The 16048-nt window shown below is 32.5% G+C and overlaps 1 protein-coding gene across 4 annotated transcripts in view; it reads right to left on the bottom strand.

Annotated features, from left to right (window-relative positions):
• LOC128997808 (glucose-6-phosphate 1-dehydrogenase) overlaps positions 1-7422 on the bottom strand; it is a 51607-nt gene extending 44185 nt beyond the window's left edge. The window contains exons 1-2 of one of the 4 annotated variants that reach the window (XM_054423538.1): positions 4196-4346; positions 3139-3243 (exon numbers count right to left, since the gene is read on the bottom strand). In XM_054423538.1, coding sequence (XP_054279513.1) covers positions 3139-3243; positions 4196-4331 — 241 coding nt within the window. In that variant the 5' untranslated portion in view covers positions 4332-4346. Of the gene's footprint in view, positions 1-1972; positions 1992-3138; positions 3244-4195; positions 4347-7290 lie in introns of those variants that run through there. The other 3 variants (XM_054423542.1, XM_054423540.1, XM_054423544.1) reach the window with 3 other exon arrangements.
• Between the last annotated feature and the right edge of the window lie 8626 nt (positions 7423-16048).

Genomic DNA, 16048 nt, shown 5'->3' with positions numbered 1-16048 from the left:
ATTTACTTTTTTTCATTTTGATGTCCCAAGAGGCCAAAAACACAATTCATTCAAATTTTTATATATGTATATAATTATATTATACGTCGGTGAACGTGATAACTTGAGTAATTTTTGTCCGATTTTGATGAAATTTGGTTTAAAGGTGTAAGGCGGGATAAACTTGAATGAGTTTGCGAACCAGCATGGGGGATTTATTACGGGGGATTTATTGGGTAAAAAGTGGTTTTTCTCATTTTTGACCCTCAAAACACAAAATTTCCCAATTTCTCTCTAAACCGTTTTAAAGAGCTTAAAAAAATTGTATATCAAAGTGTTTTTGAACGGTTATTGGTAACGGAGAAAGTTAAAAAAATTGTAAATGTAAATTTCCCATGTTATTCTTATGGAGAATAGGTGAATATTGTAAAATGTTGTTGTTTGCTTATTTAAGGATATATTTGGATCAAACTTGGCAAATTTATTTATTATTTATACTAAGCTATTCATATTTTAATAAAAAAAACCACTTAATTAGTTTCCTTATAGCAGCAAACCTAGGTACTCATTAAACTTAATGTTTTTTAAATAGATTTAATTAAAAATTAATTCAGACAAATGGAAATTCGCGTAGTCAGCAGGTTTGCTGCGGCGGGGGTATATATTATATTCTATTATATCAATCAATTTAAGACTAAATTACTTACACAGTAAATATTTATTAAATCATCAGTAGCCCACATGTTTTGAAATTACAACAACATTTTCTAAGTTAAAACGTGTTAAACATATTTTAAGCTGGTCTGACAGCTTTGAAGTAATTACGTCTTACAATCATTGATCATAAAACCTAATCGCAAAAAAAATGTACAATAATTACTATACAAACTCTTCAAATTGTGTTGCATATTGTGTGTAAAACAGATCCAAACAAAAGATAAATAGTTAAGTTTTGAAAAAACTTAAAGAGGGTGAACAAAACTGTATCATCAAATTATTATGACTTGATCATGGGTTTCATTAAAGTCTATAACCTAGATAAGATAAAGGCTTATAATGTTTGCTAACTTAAAAACTTAAATGTCGCCTTAAATATGTAAAAGGTATTCCCTATTAAAAAATAGTTTTTATCAGCATTTATGTTTGCTGCTACAGGGTGAGTATTAAAGTTTATTTATTTATTTATTTTTTTTTTTTTTTTTGTAAAATATTAATAGCTGAGTATAAAATAAATAAATTTGCCACAATGTGGGAATTTGAAATTGACTATTTTTAATCTTCTCCGTAACAAATAACCATACAAAAACACTTCAAAATAGGCCTACTAAATTAATTATTTTTTAAGCAAAAACTTCTACAAAACAGATTGGCGAGAAACTTAGAAATTCTTTATTTTGAAGGTCAAAAATGAGAAAATATTTTACCCTATAAAACCCTGTTCTCATAGTCCAATCATGCTGATAAACGTAGGTTTACAAGTTTGTAGCAGCTTTAATTGAAATTGGAGAATTCTTACTCAAAATATGCTAACGGGCACACACACATGAATTTGAAAGGATGGTGTTTTTGTCATCTGAGGACATCAAAATGAAAAAGTATAGTGGTCCCGGGTACATACGTCTTACCATGAGACCAATAGCTTATTCCCTATATGGGAAATTCACAAGCTCATAAACTTATTAGAATTAAAAGTTAAACATCACACAACATTAAAAATGGAAAATAATTTATCATATTACTGTACTAATATATTATTTCCCAATAAAATGTTTGAACTATAAAAATTACTTAAACTATAAAACATAAACACTTAAATTAATGAAACTCATTTACCCTATGTTAATGAGGCAGTAACTTCTAAAGTTTAAAAAAATAAAACATAATTAGAACAATTTATAGACCTAATTCTTATCAGAAACATTCAACAACTCAATACACGTCTATTCCTATATAAAAAACCTCTATTAAATAATTTATCTAGATTATTACTTACTGAAAAGGATCAAAAAGTGAAGAAGAAAAATTAAAAGATAAGGTAACACCTCACCACCTACAACCACTCAACCTGTGGCTTAGTCTACAGTCAAAAGATTTATGCCACAATACAATGTCACATTGGGTTGGAGTATTCGATATCTTTTTTGTCATGAGCTATCAAGGCAATCATGGAAATATGGCTTACACCTGATAAACAAAAACTTACCGACAGGAAAACCCCAAGTTTGAGGTTAGTAAAACAAATATCTGATTTACAATTTGTTTTTTGGTCAGTTTCTCAAGTATCTCAGCTTTTTAAATTAAACTGATTAATTTTAATTAACTTAAACTGGAAATTAACTTAACTTTATACTTCCACTTAATGAATGTTTTTTAATGAATGATAAATGTAGCTAACCCCTGAAAACCAAGCAAAGATTGTCTGGTCCATGTAGGCTATCATCATATATTTATGTAATGAATAAAGTAAGCATAGTTCCTGATTGCATTGAACGTAATAATTGTGTGTCATGTTTTTACAACTTCAAGTTAAAATGATAATTTTGACTAGACATATTGTATCACTCCTACTAATTATGTTTACTGTTAGGAGAAGTTATAAAAAATATTCTAGAAATTAGAAATACAACTTACACTTTAAAACCCCATTCCCATCAGAAGAACAACGTTGACTGACATTTTGTTGAAAGCAGTCAGTAATAACAAACAATTGCTCAACTAACCCTGTGCTAGTTTTTTACTTCGCAGTGGTTCACAAAATGTGGTAACTAAATTACAGAATTCCTGGTAAGTAAGTAGGTACTGGTTTTAAAGTTGCTGTAAGCGAATACCGTACTCATAGTTGAGGGTTTTTATAAAATAAATGTGTTTCTGGAAATATCTATGTTGATGAATTGAAAAACCTAATAAAAATTCAGATTTTAAGTTGGCCTAAAATGAAGTTGATAAGCATGACAAATTTTAATACAGTAAATTAAATATGTTAATTATGTTATGTTGTTGCAAAAACAAATTGTTCGTGATTTGTTATAATGATTTGTATGCTCTAAAGACATCCTGGTGCCAAAATAGATCCACAAATGAAACTGACATTAAAAATTGTTGCATGCCAATAAATGACATGCTTTTGATTATATTTAATGCTTATGATCATTTACCTACCATCGTTGTATTTAAAGATTTGACAAGATCTTTGGTTGTGGTAGCCATACCGTGGTCTGGAGCTTGTAAAAAATAAGTCATAGTTTGAATTGTTGCTCCCTAAGTCTGGAATTAAAATGGTTTTTAGTTTTTATATAGCAGAAAATCTTACCTTAAGGTTTTCTAATTTTATCAATCATAAGCCTATATGTTGGAATTGTCTTGGGCTTCCGCAAGATTTGTTTGTAATTGGGGGGGGGGCTGTTGTTTACTTAATATTTCCAAAAGGTCTGAAGAAAAATCTAACCTCGCAAACAATATATTTGATAAAGCTTTATAACATAATTTTAGGCCATCTAAAGGCCAGAATTATTCTATTTAAAATGCGCTTACCATACATTTTTTTCTGCAACCCTATAGAAGATTTGAATCCGTCAAAAACAACGTGCAAAATCATAAAATGAAAGGAACACATAATAAACAATGTAGGCACAAAAAAATATGTTCTCCGTTAAAAAATCATAATTATAAAAAGCACTGTGCACTAGTCATTTATTTATTGCCAATGGAATCATGTTTTCTCCCTCATTTCAAGTCCTAATTTTTTTGTTTTAAGGACTGTGCTTCTTTGTGAGCCTATTGGCCCCATAATGTAAACCCCCCCCCCCCCTTATTGCATTAAGGGCTTGATGCAATAATTCGACCCCTTTCGAACAGGCCACCTTTCTAATAGGACCTATTATATTTAAGGTGGTTCTTGCTCAGTTTTACTAATTTTTATTATTAATTGCGTTAGATAAACGAATAAAAAATTATAACCTACATGAATTACAAAGATTATGAGCACACATTGAGCATTATAAAACTACAAAGCTTGAACTAACAATTTGTTATTCAACCGGCCCCCTCCTGTGGGGGACCATTAAGAAATAATTTTAGTTGACTTGAAAACTAAAAATTATTGCTGTGTATCAAGATAGTGTGTTCTTCAAGATAGTATTCAAAATACACAAGTAAATATTTTGAAATATAAAAATTGTAAAAAATATAAATAAAAATAAGAAAACAGGATAGTTACTTGGGCCAGTTGTCCAGGATGAGAAGGTTGATTTTGCGAAGTAGATACAAAAGAGTAATGCTTGTATACAAAACATTTTGAGCCACTGTAGTTGACGAAACTCCTTCAGTTCACACCAGTTGCAAATAAAGGACATAGCGTTATTTTTCTGTCGATTTCAATGCTTGTTGTCTTTTGTTCAAACGGAAACAGTTCTAGAGAATAACTTTTATAAGATGAGAGATAATAGTTATAATACTGTAGGCCTATAACATGCTTTTAAAGATATAAGCAAAGGAACAATGTGCAAAATTTGGTTTATTCCTAAATTGTGTATCAATAATATTTTTAAAGAACCATTAGGCTATTTTAAATTATCACCTAACACTAAAAGAGGTTCCTTCATGTGTTCTACAAACCAATAGAAAAAAATTCCAAATAGGACCTTGGTTTATGTTTAGGGCTATGTTATAGGCCTATGCAAATATATATACCAGTATAGCCTACTTAAAAACTATCCTAGGAAAACAAATAACCAATCGGCGCACACTCGATATTTTTTTAAAAACAAAATGGTGACACAACATCAAATTTATTAAGATGTCAAAAAGAGTGGGGCCGTATTTCCTTAACGGCAGTTGCCGGCGGCCTCGAATCTATTCTTGATAAATTTATTTCACCGGTAATCTGTTTCGCCGCAATCGTGGGAGACGTTGGTGAAATCTGCAAGACTTCAAATAGATATCTAGGCCTACACTATTTCGCGTTAACGTAGGAGTATAATAAGACTGGCAAATTCAATAAATTAGCGGGGGGATGCGGAATACTATCGACCCCGGAAAACTATCCCCCCAGGTGAAACGTGACGTCACAAAATCTGCTAACTAACCAATATGGAAGCTGTGTCCGCGACTGGAATACTACCCCCCCTAGACAAATCATGCTAGGCCTATGTAATTTCAATTTTAATTCGAGTAATTCTGTTGGATAATACAAAAGGCATGTGGTGAATATAAAACAGGTTTCAAAATGTTACAGCAAGTTTGGTTGGTTAGGTTAGGTTAGATTAGAACTGTTTGACAACTAAATTTGAGTGTTCGTGACTGGAAAACTGCCCCCCCGGTCTTTGACGTCAATATGACGTAGGAACCTGCTTGGGGGGGTAGTTTTTCGGGGGGGCAGTCTTCCGGCGACCCATTAGCAGGTATTACCTTTATAAAAATGAATTTTTTTCCGTTATGTGTATTATAACCCTATACAAATTGTACATTTCTGTAAAGGGAATTGAATTTTCATTCTTTTTGTCATTTGTAATCTTCTTATAAATCCGATGGTTTTTGAGTTATTAAGCTTTGACAAAGTAAAATGGCCGCCATTTTTAAATTATACAAAGTAGAAACTTGATGCTTTGCGAAAATTTTTCCTATTAGTCATCACACGTACCAAGTTTGAAGTTCGCACCTCAAGTCGTTTCAAAGCTATGTATGAGAAGTTATGTGACAGACGGAAAACGAAGCGAGATAGGACATATGTTTGATATTTTTGGTTTGTTTTGAACATGCCCACGGAGTTTCGGGAGAGAGTTTTGAAAAACCCTGTATGTCTTACCCTAAGACCCCTAATATTGTTCTAAAAAAAAATTATAGGCTTATTATTTATCAGCTGGTCTCCTAGGTCTTTTTGCCGGTCTAATCAATGACCGAGTGGTCTCTACAGATTTGTATCCCCTGCCAGGAGTCTGGGTCAGATTGACCTATTACTCATGAGGAGTTGACCTGGGCACAGGCCCACCATAAACTGTGGACAGCTCTTATATTAATGGGATAGGTGGATTCTTTGTGACTTTCACCTTAAATCAGCAATTTTTTACAACTTTTTGATTATTTTTATATGTCTTAAAATAATGTGTATTTTGTGCTCATAGGGTGGGAAGGAAACATAATATAAATTACATGCCCGTAGCTTAATCACTGAATCATTCACAGAGTTTAGAAGGGTAACAGTATGAGATGTATCAGGGAAGTTTCATTTTTCCAACTCATATTATTCATTGAATATTTTTAACAAAGTCTTGGAACAAACCCAATCGATGAAAGACTAAACCAACTAAGAAACTGCCCCCTCCCCTCATTGGATCCTAAAAATATAAATTTTACCATACGCTTTGACATAAAACGTAACCGAGGTTTATGGACACATTATTACACTTTAAAATGGCTTTCAAAAGTCACCAAATGGCTTTAAAAATTAGGCCTATAGGTAGCAAGTTTTCCAGGGAGAGAATGCAACAATCCGGAGGAGGATAACAAATGCTCCTCTCCCGGACCCCTTCCTGGTGTGGAGCGCCCCTGTTACCCCACCCCTTTTGACAAGGTTCTACAACCACTACTGTTTTCAATAAAACCCACATAGAACTAGCATGTATTATATAAGCACCCATTAGGCCTATATTATACATTATTTATCCATAGGTACGAATTTTGGGTTGGTAATTTGTTGATTTAAAACTCTATTCTCTCTCTATTGACGTGCTACAAACTGGAAGGGAAAAGGAAATAATATGTTAAAAATAAAGGTAACTTAACTTAGCCTCTAAGTTAACGAACAAATAAATTTAATTGGGAATTACGGGTTCTCGACAAAATCCTAATTTTTCAAGCATTTTACCCATGCCTGTTTCCTTTTATGTTGTGTTAAACTTAGTAATTGTTCGGAGAAACTCTGCTGGTAGACCTTATGTAGCCTACAGTGTAGCAATTTCATACAAAGTATCAAAGTACAGGTACCTACTCTTAGGTCACAATCATCCTAGGTACCGTATATATTTAATAAACCTAAAAACTGATGATTACAATAGGCCTAGATCTTCATACAAATTAGGTTTAACTTAATCACTACATAGCTAGGCCTAACACTGTTATTAAAAAGCAAAATTAGTTGTTCGAAACAAAATACATTGTACACATTGTTTGTGCATGTTAATTTATAGCTAAAAACTACTGCAGAATAAGGAAACGTATTAAAAAAACATGCTTATAAGAATATTGAAACCTTGGGGCCAAAGTACCAACACAGCTAGGAAGTAAGGTTATGAAAATGTTTTTTTAGGTACTTACGCCGTTGAAGAGGCATTTTGTTGGATTGGCACTAATTATAATTTGAAGAGAATTAAGTTATAATCTAGGACCGGCACTAACTATTATTTAAAGAGAAACAAGTTGTATACAACACTCATTGGCAGTGCGCCAGTCATATACTCATATGGTGTAGTGGAGTACTAATGCTGTCTGCTTCTACTCTATACTCTAGTATTTTGTTCCTGTCCCTGCCACTGTCACTTTCAAAAATTAGGTCACATGGCCAGTGGTGACTATAGAACTGAAGTATATTTAGCAAAATTCCTAAACATTGCAATAGTACTATACAAAGTTATAAACTTATTTTTAAATTGAAAAAAAAAAACTGGCAACCAGACGAAAATTATACAACGGACTTTATCACTCAATCAGCTTAGATGCCACCTATGATGGAATTAAACATATTATGGGACTTTTCAACTACAGTTCTTTTGTTCGGGTCATAAATAATGTATAATAGCCAATATATAACCTATATCTCATATGGTTAGCCCCGTTGGTTATTTTGAATGTCTGTCAAATACGGATGTGTCCGTTCCGGTCTTTTGGGATGTCGGTCATCTGGGACCCCACGATCTTATAGGCATGTTACAGTGGACTACGGGGGGGGCGCACAATTTTTATTTCAGCTGCATTCTTAAATACAGACAAAATAAGAGCATTCTCTTAGCTGAGGGAACACCATTACCGCTACGATACAGTGTGAAGCTATAGGCATAGATGAAGTAAATATAATTATATTACTTCATCTATGCTATAGGCCTCGGTGGTCTAGTCTAATGGATACCGTGCCGGGCTAATAATCTGAGGGTGGCAGGTTCGAGCCTCACCGGGGGTGCTAATTTTTTGTCTAAGATTTTTGCATTATCAGCAAGTTTGGTTAGTTTTGTTAGGTTATGACAGTTTAATTTTATAATTAAAACATTATAAAATTGAATTAGAGCCATTTATAGTTTTATATTATGAACAAAACTATTTTTTCGATTAGTAAACCTTCATTCAATTTTTTAATTATCAGCAAGTTTGGTTAGGTTATGACAGTTTAATTTCATGATTTAAAAAAATTATAATATTGAATTTGAGGCATTTATAATTTTATTTAATGAACAGGACTATTTTTTCGATCAGTAAACCTTCATTAGATTTTTTCATTATCAGCAAAATTGGTTAGTTAGGTTAGGTTATGACAGTTAAATTTTAAAATTAAAAATTTAAAAAATAATTTTATATTTTTCTAAATTTTATAATTGAACCTTTTGTTATAATTTTTCTTTTTTAAACTCTCATTTTGTCCGTATTAAAAAACTGCAGCTGAAATAAAAAATACTGGGGGAACCCTTACTCTCCAGATCATAGTCTATACGGGCCTCGTAAATAATATTGAAGGTTCACTTAAACTACAGATCGAAAATATAAAAAACAAATTAAGAGGGTTCACTTACTCTACAGATCATAGTACATACGAGCCTCCGTGTCTTATATTTAAAAATACAGTAGGAAGGTTCGTTTACTCTACAGATCTTTAATAAGGCATTTATTCAGTCATTCAGCACATTAAGTTAGACATCGTCACAAGATCACATCGAATAAACCAATATTTACAACACTTCTAGTTCTAACGTTATAACAATAAGAAAATGTAAAAACACATATGACATGTAGGCTTACATAGAAAAAACATTTACAATACCATGCATACACAACATTTAGTTAAATTACATAAAATCAGTCTCATGGGCAAGTGTTAAAAAATTCACTAACTCTAAAAAGGGTTGTTTAAAAGCCATTTATGGAGCTTTTTACTAAAAACAGTTACAGACATGTTTTGACAGACATTTGGCAGCTTGTTTAACATTTAATCCTAGGTAGGTATGGTAATTCATAGTTTTCGAGAGTCTACATCTTTTTCTTTGAAAGGTTCAGCTTATTTTTATTACGAGTGTTGTGATTGTGTATAAAACTTGTAGGGTGGTAAACATCAGGGTGTCCGGTCATAAGTGTTAAATGAAATTTTGCATCAAACTACATGGTAATGACGACATAATGACGCACATTTGAGGTTCCCAACCTCAACCGTTAGGGAATGTGATAGATAGATAGATTAATGCAATTTAATAATTTTTTAAGTGATAGTAAATTTTTATGTTATAGTCCAAGATTTACCACTTATAAATTACTTATGAGGTGTAGGGAGTTGGCGGTGGTGACAGCCCGATGTGTAATTGTGTGTAATTGTCCAGGCCGCCCTACATCTGTTTGGGGGCGTTCATGATATTTTTCATTCGCCAGCTTTTATTGCATCTTTAAGTGATGTTCTGTATTTGCGACGAAGTATTTTCAGGAAGTCAAGTGTCTGAACACATTTGTTCGAGTTGTGTATCACGCAGGACAAAGTTTTTCAAGCATTCCAGCTCTGAAGTGTACCACTTTATTTTTGACAGCTTTTCAACTCGCTCAGTTTTAACTTCAACTAGAGGAAGGCTTAAATTAAATAGATACAACAAACGTTCTAGGAAACAGTCAAAATAAAAATCTGCCCCGACTTGCTTGAGATTCATAAAATTCCAGGTATAATTTTCCAACAGATATTTAAAATACATAATATTATTTGGTGTAATATTTGCCTCTTGATGATATGATTTACATTACTATTAAAAACCATGTCCTCATTCCGGCTGCTCTGAGTTTCAAAAACCAATGCACTGTGGTCCGATAATTCAGGACTACACACTGAAATGTCATATTCATGAGGGCCTATGTTAGTTTTAGTTATTATGTTGTCCAAACACGTGTTTAGACGTGTAGGCTGATAATTAGCACAAAACAATCCAAATCGTCTTAAGCAGTTTAAAAAACACTTGACTGTTACTTTGTCAGAAGTTATGTCAAATTCTGCATTCACGTCCCCACTGATGATTATTCTTGCTTTAGGCCTAAAACAAATCAAGAAGGCAAGTAGCTTTTCCAGAGAATCGAGGAAGATATTAGCTAAACCATTTGGTGATCTGTATAGATGGTTAGTACTAAAGGTTGAGATCAGAAATCTCATTAACAGTAACCTCAAAATGAAACTCAAAACAAAGTTGATCAATAGTATAGTAACATTCTTAAATGAAGTTGAGGTAAAAATAACAACTCCTCCATGAATAAGACTGTCTCTGCAAAAATACCTTCCAATCTTAAAACCTTTAGGAACATATAGACTTCGTCCTCTTTCATCCAGTGTTCACTGATACAAATCAGAGAATAACCTTGTTTATTCACAATCACTTCCAATTCTTCAATCTGGTTACGTAGACATTGAATGTATATGTAAAATAATTTTATAAAGAAAAACGGTTTAGGCTCCACTAAATTAGGCTTAGGCCTATACGGGTATTTATGACTAGGTTATTTATCTGAAGACCTACATCGCTACATCTAGAGTATCATCCTTACGTTATGCCAATACCATATCCTCCTCTTGACGCTGGAAGTTCAAATTATGTACGTCTAGGCCTACAACTCTTTTTGGCTTGTTGACAAATCTAGATACAAACGTAAATAAAACATAGTTAAGGGACTATGTTTTATCTATGATACAAACAAGTTTTCAGGCCAAATGCCTAACCTATGTAAGTAGTGCCTATGAGCCAAGCGTACGAATTATTTTATAATTCAGGAATCGGCTCGTATAGTATACAACCGATCCTACAAGCCAAAATCATAAATTATAAATTTTAGGAATGGGCTCGTGTACTATACAAGCCTGCGGAAAAATATTAGATGGCTCACTTCCACTACTGCTCATTTAGTTACTCGTTGCGTGGTTTGCGTTCGTGAAACTGTAGGCGCTATGCCCGGTTTCGACTGCTGCTAGGGCCCACATAAGTGTATTGCATCACCTCATAACAATTATTTATAATAGCTGTTTTGTTTGGAAGCAGCTAATGGTATTTTTGTATTTACGAAATCTTGGTTACTGGAATATGAAAATATTGACAACGCTTTAAATGTACAGCTGATTTTCAATTCATATTGTTTTGGTTTTCAATTCTGTATGTTTTGTTTTAAATAATTTAATAAATTTATGTTCATAAATTTGAATTTAAATCAATAAAGTGCGAATTAATGAGCTGATGTCACCTGACTGTCGTGTTATCTTGGACGTCTGACACTACACAATCCTACTTGTGACGTTGCCAATTCTAATAAAGATGAACGCACATACAAATTTATTACATTTTTGGATTTAATATTTTTTTTAGTGGAGGGAGCATGATTTTTATATTAACTTTAAGTAAAAGTAATAGAATAAAACACATTTTGAGTAATACATTTTTGTGTAGATTGTTTTTATTTATAGTTTAAGTAGATTAATGACAAGAGTTGTTTGTAAAGCAGAATTGTAAATATCTGAAAAATGCTTGCTGAATTAAGACCATTTATTATTATTATTATTACAGGTTATCTAATACACACTTTGTATAATCCAGATAAGACAAACATCATCTTAAAATTAAATGATGATAATTTTAGGATTGATCTGATGTAAATCCAGGTATCCAAGACATTTGAATGAATAGATTAAAAATTTGAAATAGACATTTGAAATAGATTAATTGTAACACATGCTTGTAACAAATCGTCTCCAGTACAGTAGTAAACTCCTAAATACAGTACAAATGAACTGCAATACACAAAATTACAATACAAAACATTACAGAAGAATACAGTGCATTCCTATTAATACCACTATAATTATTGATTATTTAATACACTTGGGGTGTTTTACTAAGCAACGGGATGATTACGATTGTTCAAAATCGTAGATTATTTGACCACGAACGATTATATACTTGTTGAACTGTTGACGTAAGGTAAATTTTCCTATCATAGTCTTGCCATACATTTCAGAAGCATTCAGATATTTCTATTCAGATTCTCCTTAATTTTTACTTTATGTACCTTTATGTATTACTTCAGATCTGTATATTTTGTGATCTAATAAACCAAATTAAACTGAGCATATTATACCATATGCCTTATTATACCGATGAGCTTTTTATACCGAATTCGAATATTTTTAACTAATGGAAATACTCACTCTATAACAAAAGTTCAATATCATAGAAATTAATATTTTTTTCACTGTTCAGAAGCTGGCCTTATTTTTAGTGTTCTCCATCATTAGTTGAACATTTACCCAAATCCACATTACGTTATCCATGTGTATCTTCGTCATTGATAATGGAGCCTACGTACATGGTACCATAATTGTCGAAAGTAATTTTAACATACTCTGTCTTTTTTTTAATAGCTAACAAAATTATTCACACAAATCAAGTACCTACCGATTTTCTGATTGGCTCTCTCTCACAATTGTACTTCAATTAACACTATTTTGGTTGTTTGGTGTAATAATGTCAAACATATGTCCCTGAGCAAATGCACAGTTGTTGTTGTAAATAAGCAGGAAAGACTGATGTTAATAGGTGGCTTTTTGTTTCCTATAACTTTGAATTGACTCCTTCAATTTTTTTAGTTTTACTTAAGCTTTTCAATTTTTAAGTTTTTACTCCTTTCAAGTTTTAATTAAGTTTTCTTGGGTTATTTCCGTTCTCTTAACACAGTATTATGACTTACGCCCTAATAAATTAGTATTTATAAAAATAAAGAGTACATAATTAATACCTAATTCATAATATATATGTTGGAAAAATAGTTTTTAAAACAAAAATATAATTAAACTGATATATTGACACATACATAATGTGAACATAACCGGCAAAACCAGTCAAACGGTTACATGAAATATAATCTATGCTTAGCTTTAAAGTAGAACCGTGTCGAACAACGAGAGTTGGACGAGTAAGGACTTCTAGCCGCAAAACGATGGGAAATTTCGCTCTACAGAGCTCGCTGCTCCCTACATCCCTGCATTTATCCAACAGTGTTGTCATATTGAGAGAATAACACTAAATTCAGGGGCGTAATCTCGCAGAATAAAATTTAAATTATATAACAACACCTATTTAAAGACAGCTTTGGAGCTCCGTTTTTATTCCTCTCTACCATTTAATATATAGATTTTAATTTTTACCTTTCACAGGTGTTATGTAGCTAATAATCTAAACATATAAATGTAAGCCCTCACTCACTCATTCATCACTAGTTCTCAAACATTCAGACTAGCTAGAAGCATGAAATTTGGTATACCAATTCTTTAGGCATTAAATAGGAAAACTAAGTAGTTTTTATACTGATCTGACTTTTGGGCCCCACCACAGTGGCGCTGGAGTTTCCCATATTAACCTTATGAGTATCCTACGTAATGTTGGGTAGCGAGCTGGCATAGTGGTTAGAGTGCGGGACTTCTGTCCCTGAGGTCCTGGGTTTGATCCCCGCCAAGTCACCAATGGATTTTATCTAAGTGATAATGCCGTAACCCCTAGGTGTAGCTTGAAGTAATGTGAAAAACAATCCCAGGCTCTTGCCTAGCGTCCTAGGATATAAAAAAAATACGAGTAATGTTTGTTTGTTTGTCTGTCTGTTTGTAATATATATATCAAAATCCAGCGAAATGATTTTAATTAAATTTTGGAATTAGAGGCTTATAGACCTAAAACGTGATTTGCGACAGCCTCTACCTCAGAAAAATTTGTAATCAACACACAACTCATATATGAAAATTTAAAAATTTTACATTGGCCTTATGGGTTGATAGTAACTATTTTAGTTGAACAAAATATAAAACAAATGTAAACAAAGGACTTGGAACATGTGTTCATAACAAGCCATCCATAGTAGACTAATAAATTACAAAATACAGTAAAAAGAGACACAACTCAGTTGACTCAAACAACTATTGAGCAAAGATTACAGTGAAGATTACACGATATGGGGGAAAATAATTTTGATCAAATAGGCTACTGATTATTTTACTTAGCTGTCTCCCACCAAAACTTAAACCCTAAGTACTGAGGCAATTTATTGTTAACAAACTTTAACTTAGCATTGAAATAAATATTTTAAAATGTTATATTTATTTGATGTAAATTATAATTAAAAAGTATTTTCAATCAGCAGTCTTTAATTTACAAACTGTCAAAACGACGTCCAACCATATTACTATTAACAAGTAATTTTAGCATTTTTTAAGTAATGCAATTAAATATTGTATATTGCTATAAAATATAGAGCAACAGTTGATGAGTGTTCTGTGTTAGTGACGTTTGGGTACAATGGCGTCAACTCAATGTTTTACTCTTATAATGAAGAGTAGATTTTACAACTTGTACCTATGCACTTTTTTATATTTTAAATAATATGGATAGCTGTAAGCATGAACGATAAGGAAACGTGAACATACATTGTGATCATTGCATATGAAAACCCTCATTTAAGGCTAAATAAAACTGGCACGTCAAGGACATTAAATTTGTGTTACCATAAAAGTCAAGTGGTTTCAGGAGAATAGGACTACTCCGAAGAAACCTTTATTAAAACTTGCATTGAAGGATTCAAATATTTACAGTTCAGGGAAAACAAACTGAATAACATTAGGCCCTTTAACTATTCATTGTCTCCGGTAAATATAATTGACGTAGATACAGCAACCAACCAAAGTCACGTCTATCGAAGCAAAAAACTGTAAGGGTTGACTTACACTACGAGCCTCAGAATATGTAATTCTTAAAACACATGACTCACTTACTCTACACAGATCATAGTCTATACGAGCCTCGTAAATAATATTGAAGGTTCACTTGCACTACAGGCTCGTATACTATACGAGCCTATCGAAAATATATAATAAAGGGGAGGGTTCACTTACTCTGCGGATCAACATCATAGTGCCTATGAGCCAGACGATTGGATTACTTTTTATTTCAGAAATAAGCTTGTATAGTATTAAATTATATACACTCACAACTGACAAGGAACTGGCACTCTACCTGCCATATAAAAGCTATAAACTTTAAATACGAACCTTGCGACCAGCCCTATTGAACAGTGTGGAGACAAAGTTTTGAAGCGTTATATATAAGTTTACAGATTATCTATGGTGTAATACTCATGTTTATACGTTAGGATACGGTGTTAGCAACTAAAGTTTATTGTTTAACAGTAATTTAGGAAAAACAGATTTTTGAGTGGATCAAGACCGTCATGGTATTGGTGATGTGCGACCGGCACTACAATTCCGGAAGTTATATTTATTATACATATATACAAAAATATTTTACTCAAAATAAGATACCCAGTTAGTTTCTTTTCTGACCTAAAAGGAAAAGGAGGCTTAAGAGAAAAATTTACTGGGGAATAGAACACTTGAGATGTCAATAACAGTTTAAAAATGAAAGCCTCAACTTATAAAAATGAAAACCGCAAAACTATATCAAAATTTTTTTGTTGAGTTGACGTTTTCACAGACAATTGTTCAACGGCCAACAGGCCCCCCATTTATTACAAAACTCTTCCTATTAATTCATATGTACTCTATAAATACTGTACTTTCTCACACAACTGTATTTCATTCAGTCTGTGGCTAGAAATAAGTTTACTGCTTTAATTAACATTTGCAGCTGCACTTTATACCCTGCTGTTTATTGTTTTGGCAACAATTGAAGTGACTATGAAAGCTATTCTGATACTGGTTACACAGACACACACACACACATGAGTGTATATAACTGCATTCTAGAAACTTGCTCTTAAGCTTTTTGTAATTTTTTTGCCGATCTGAGATATAGAC

Source organism: Macrosteles quadrilineatus, unplaced genomic scaffold, assembly GCF_028750875.1.
Source record: "Macrosteles quadrilineatus isolate MER2022 unplaced genomic scaffold, UCM_ALF_1.0 Scaffold_7__1_contigs__length_78375512, whole genome shotgun sequence".
NCBI lineage: Eukaryota > Metazoa > Arthropoda > Insecta > Hemiptera > Cicadellidae > Macrosteles > Macrosteles quadrilineatus.
This window is presented reverse-complemented; position numbering and strand designations above follow the sequence as displayed.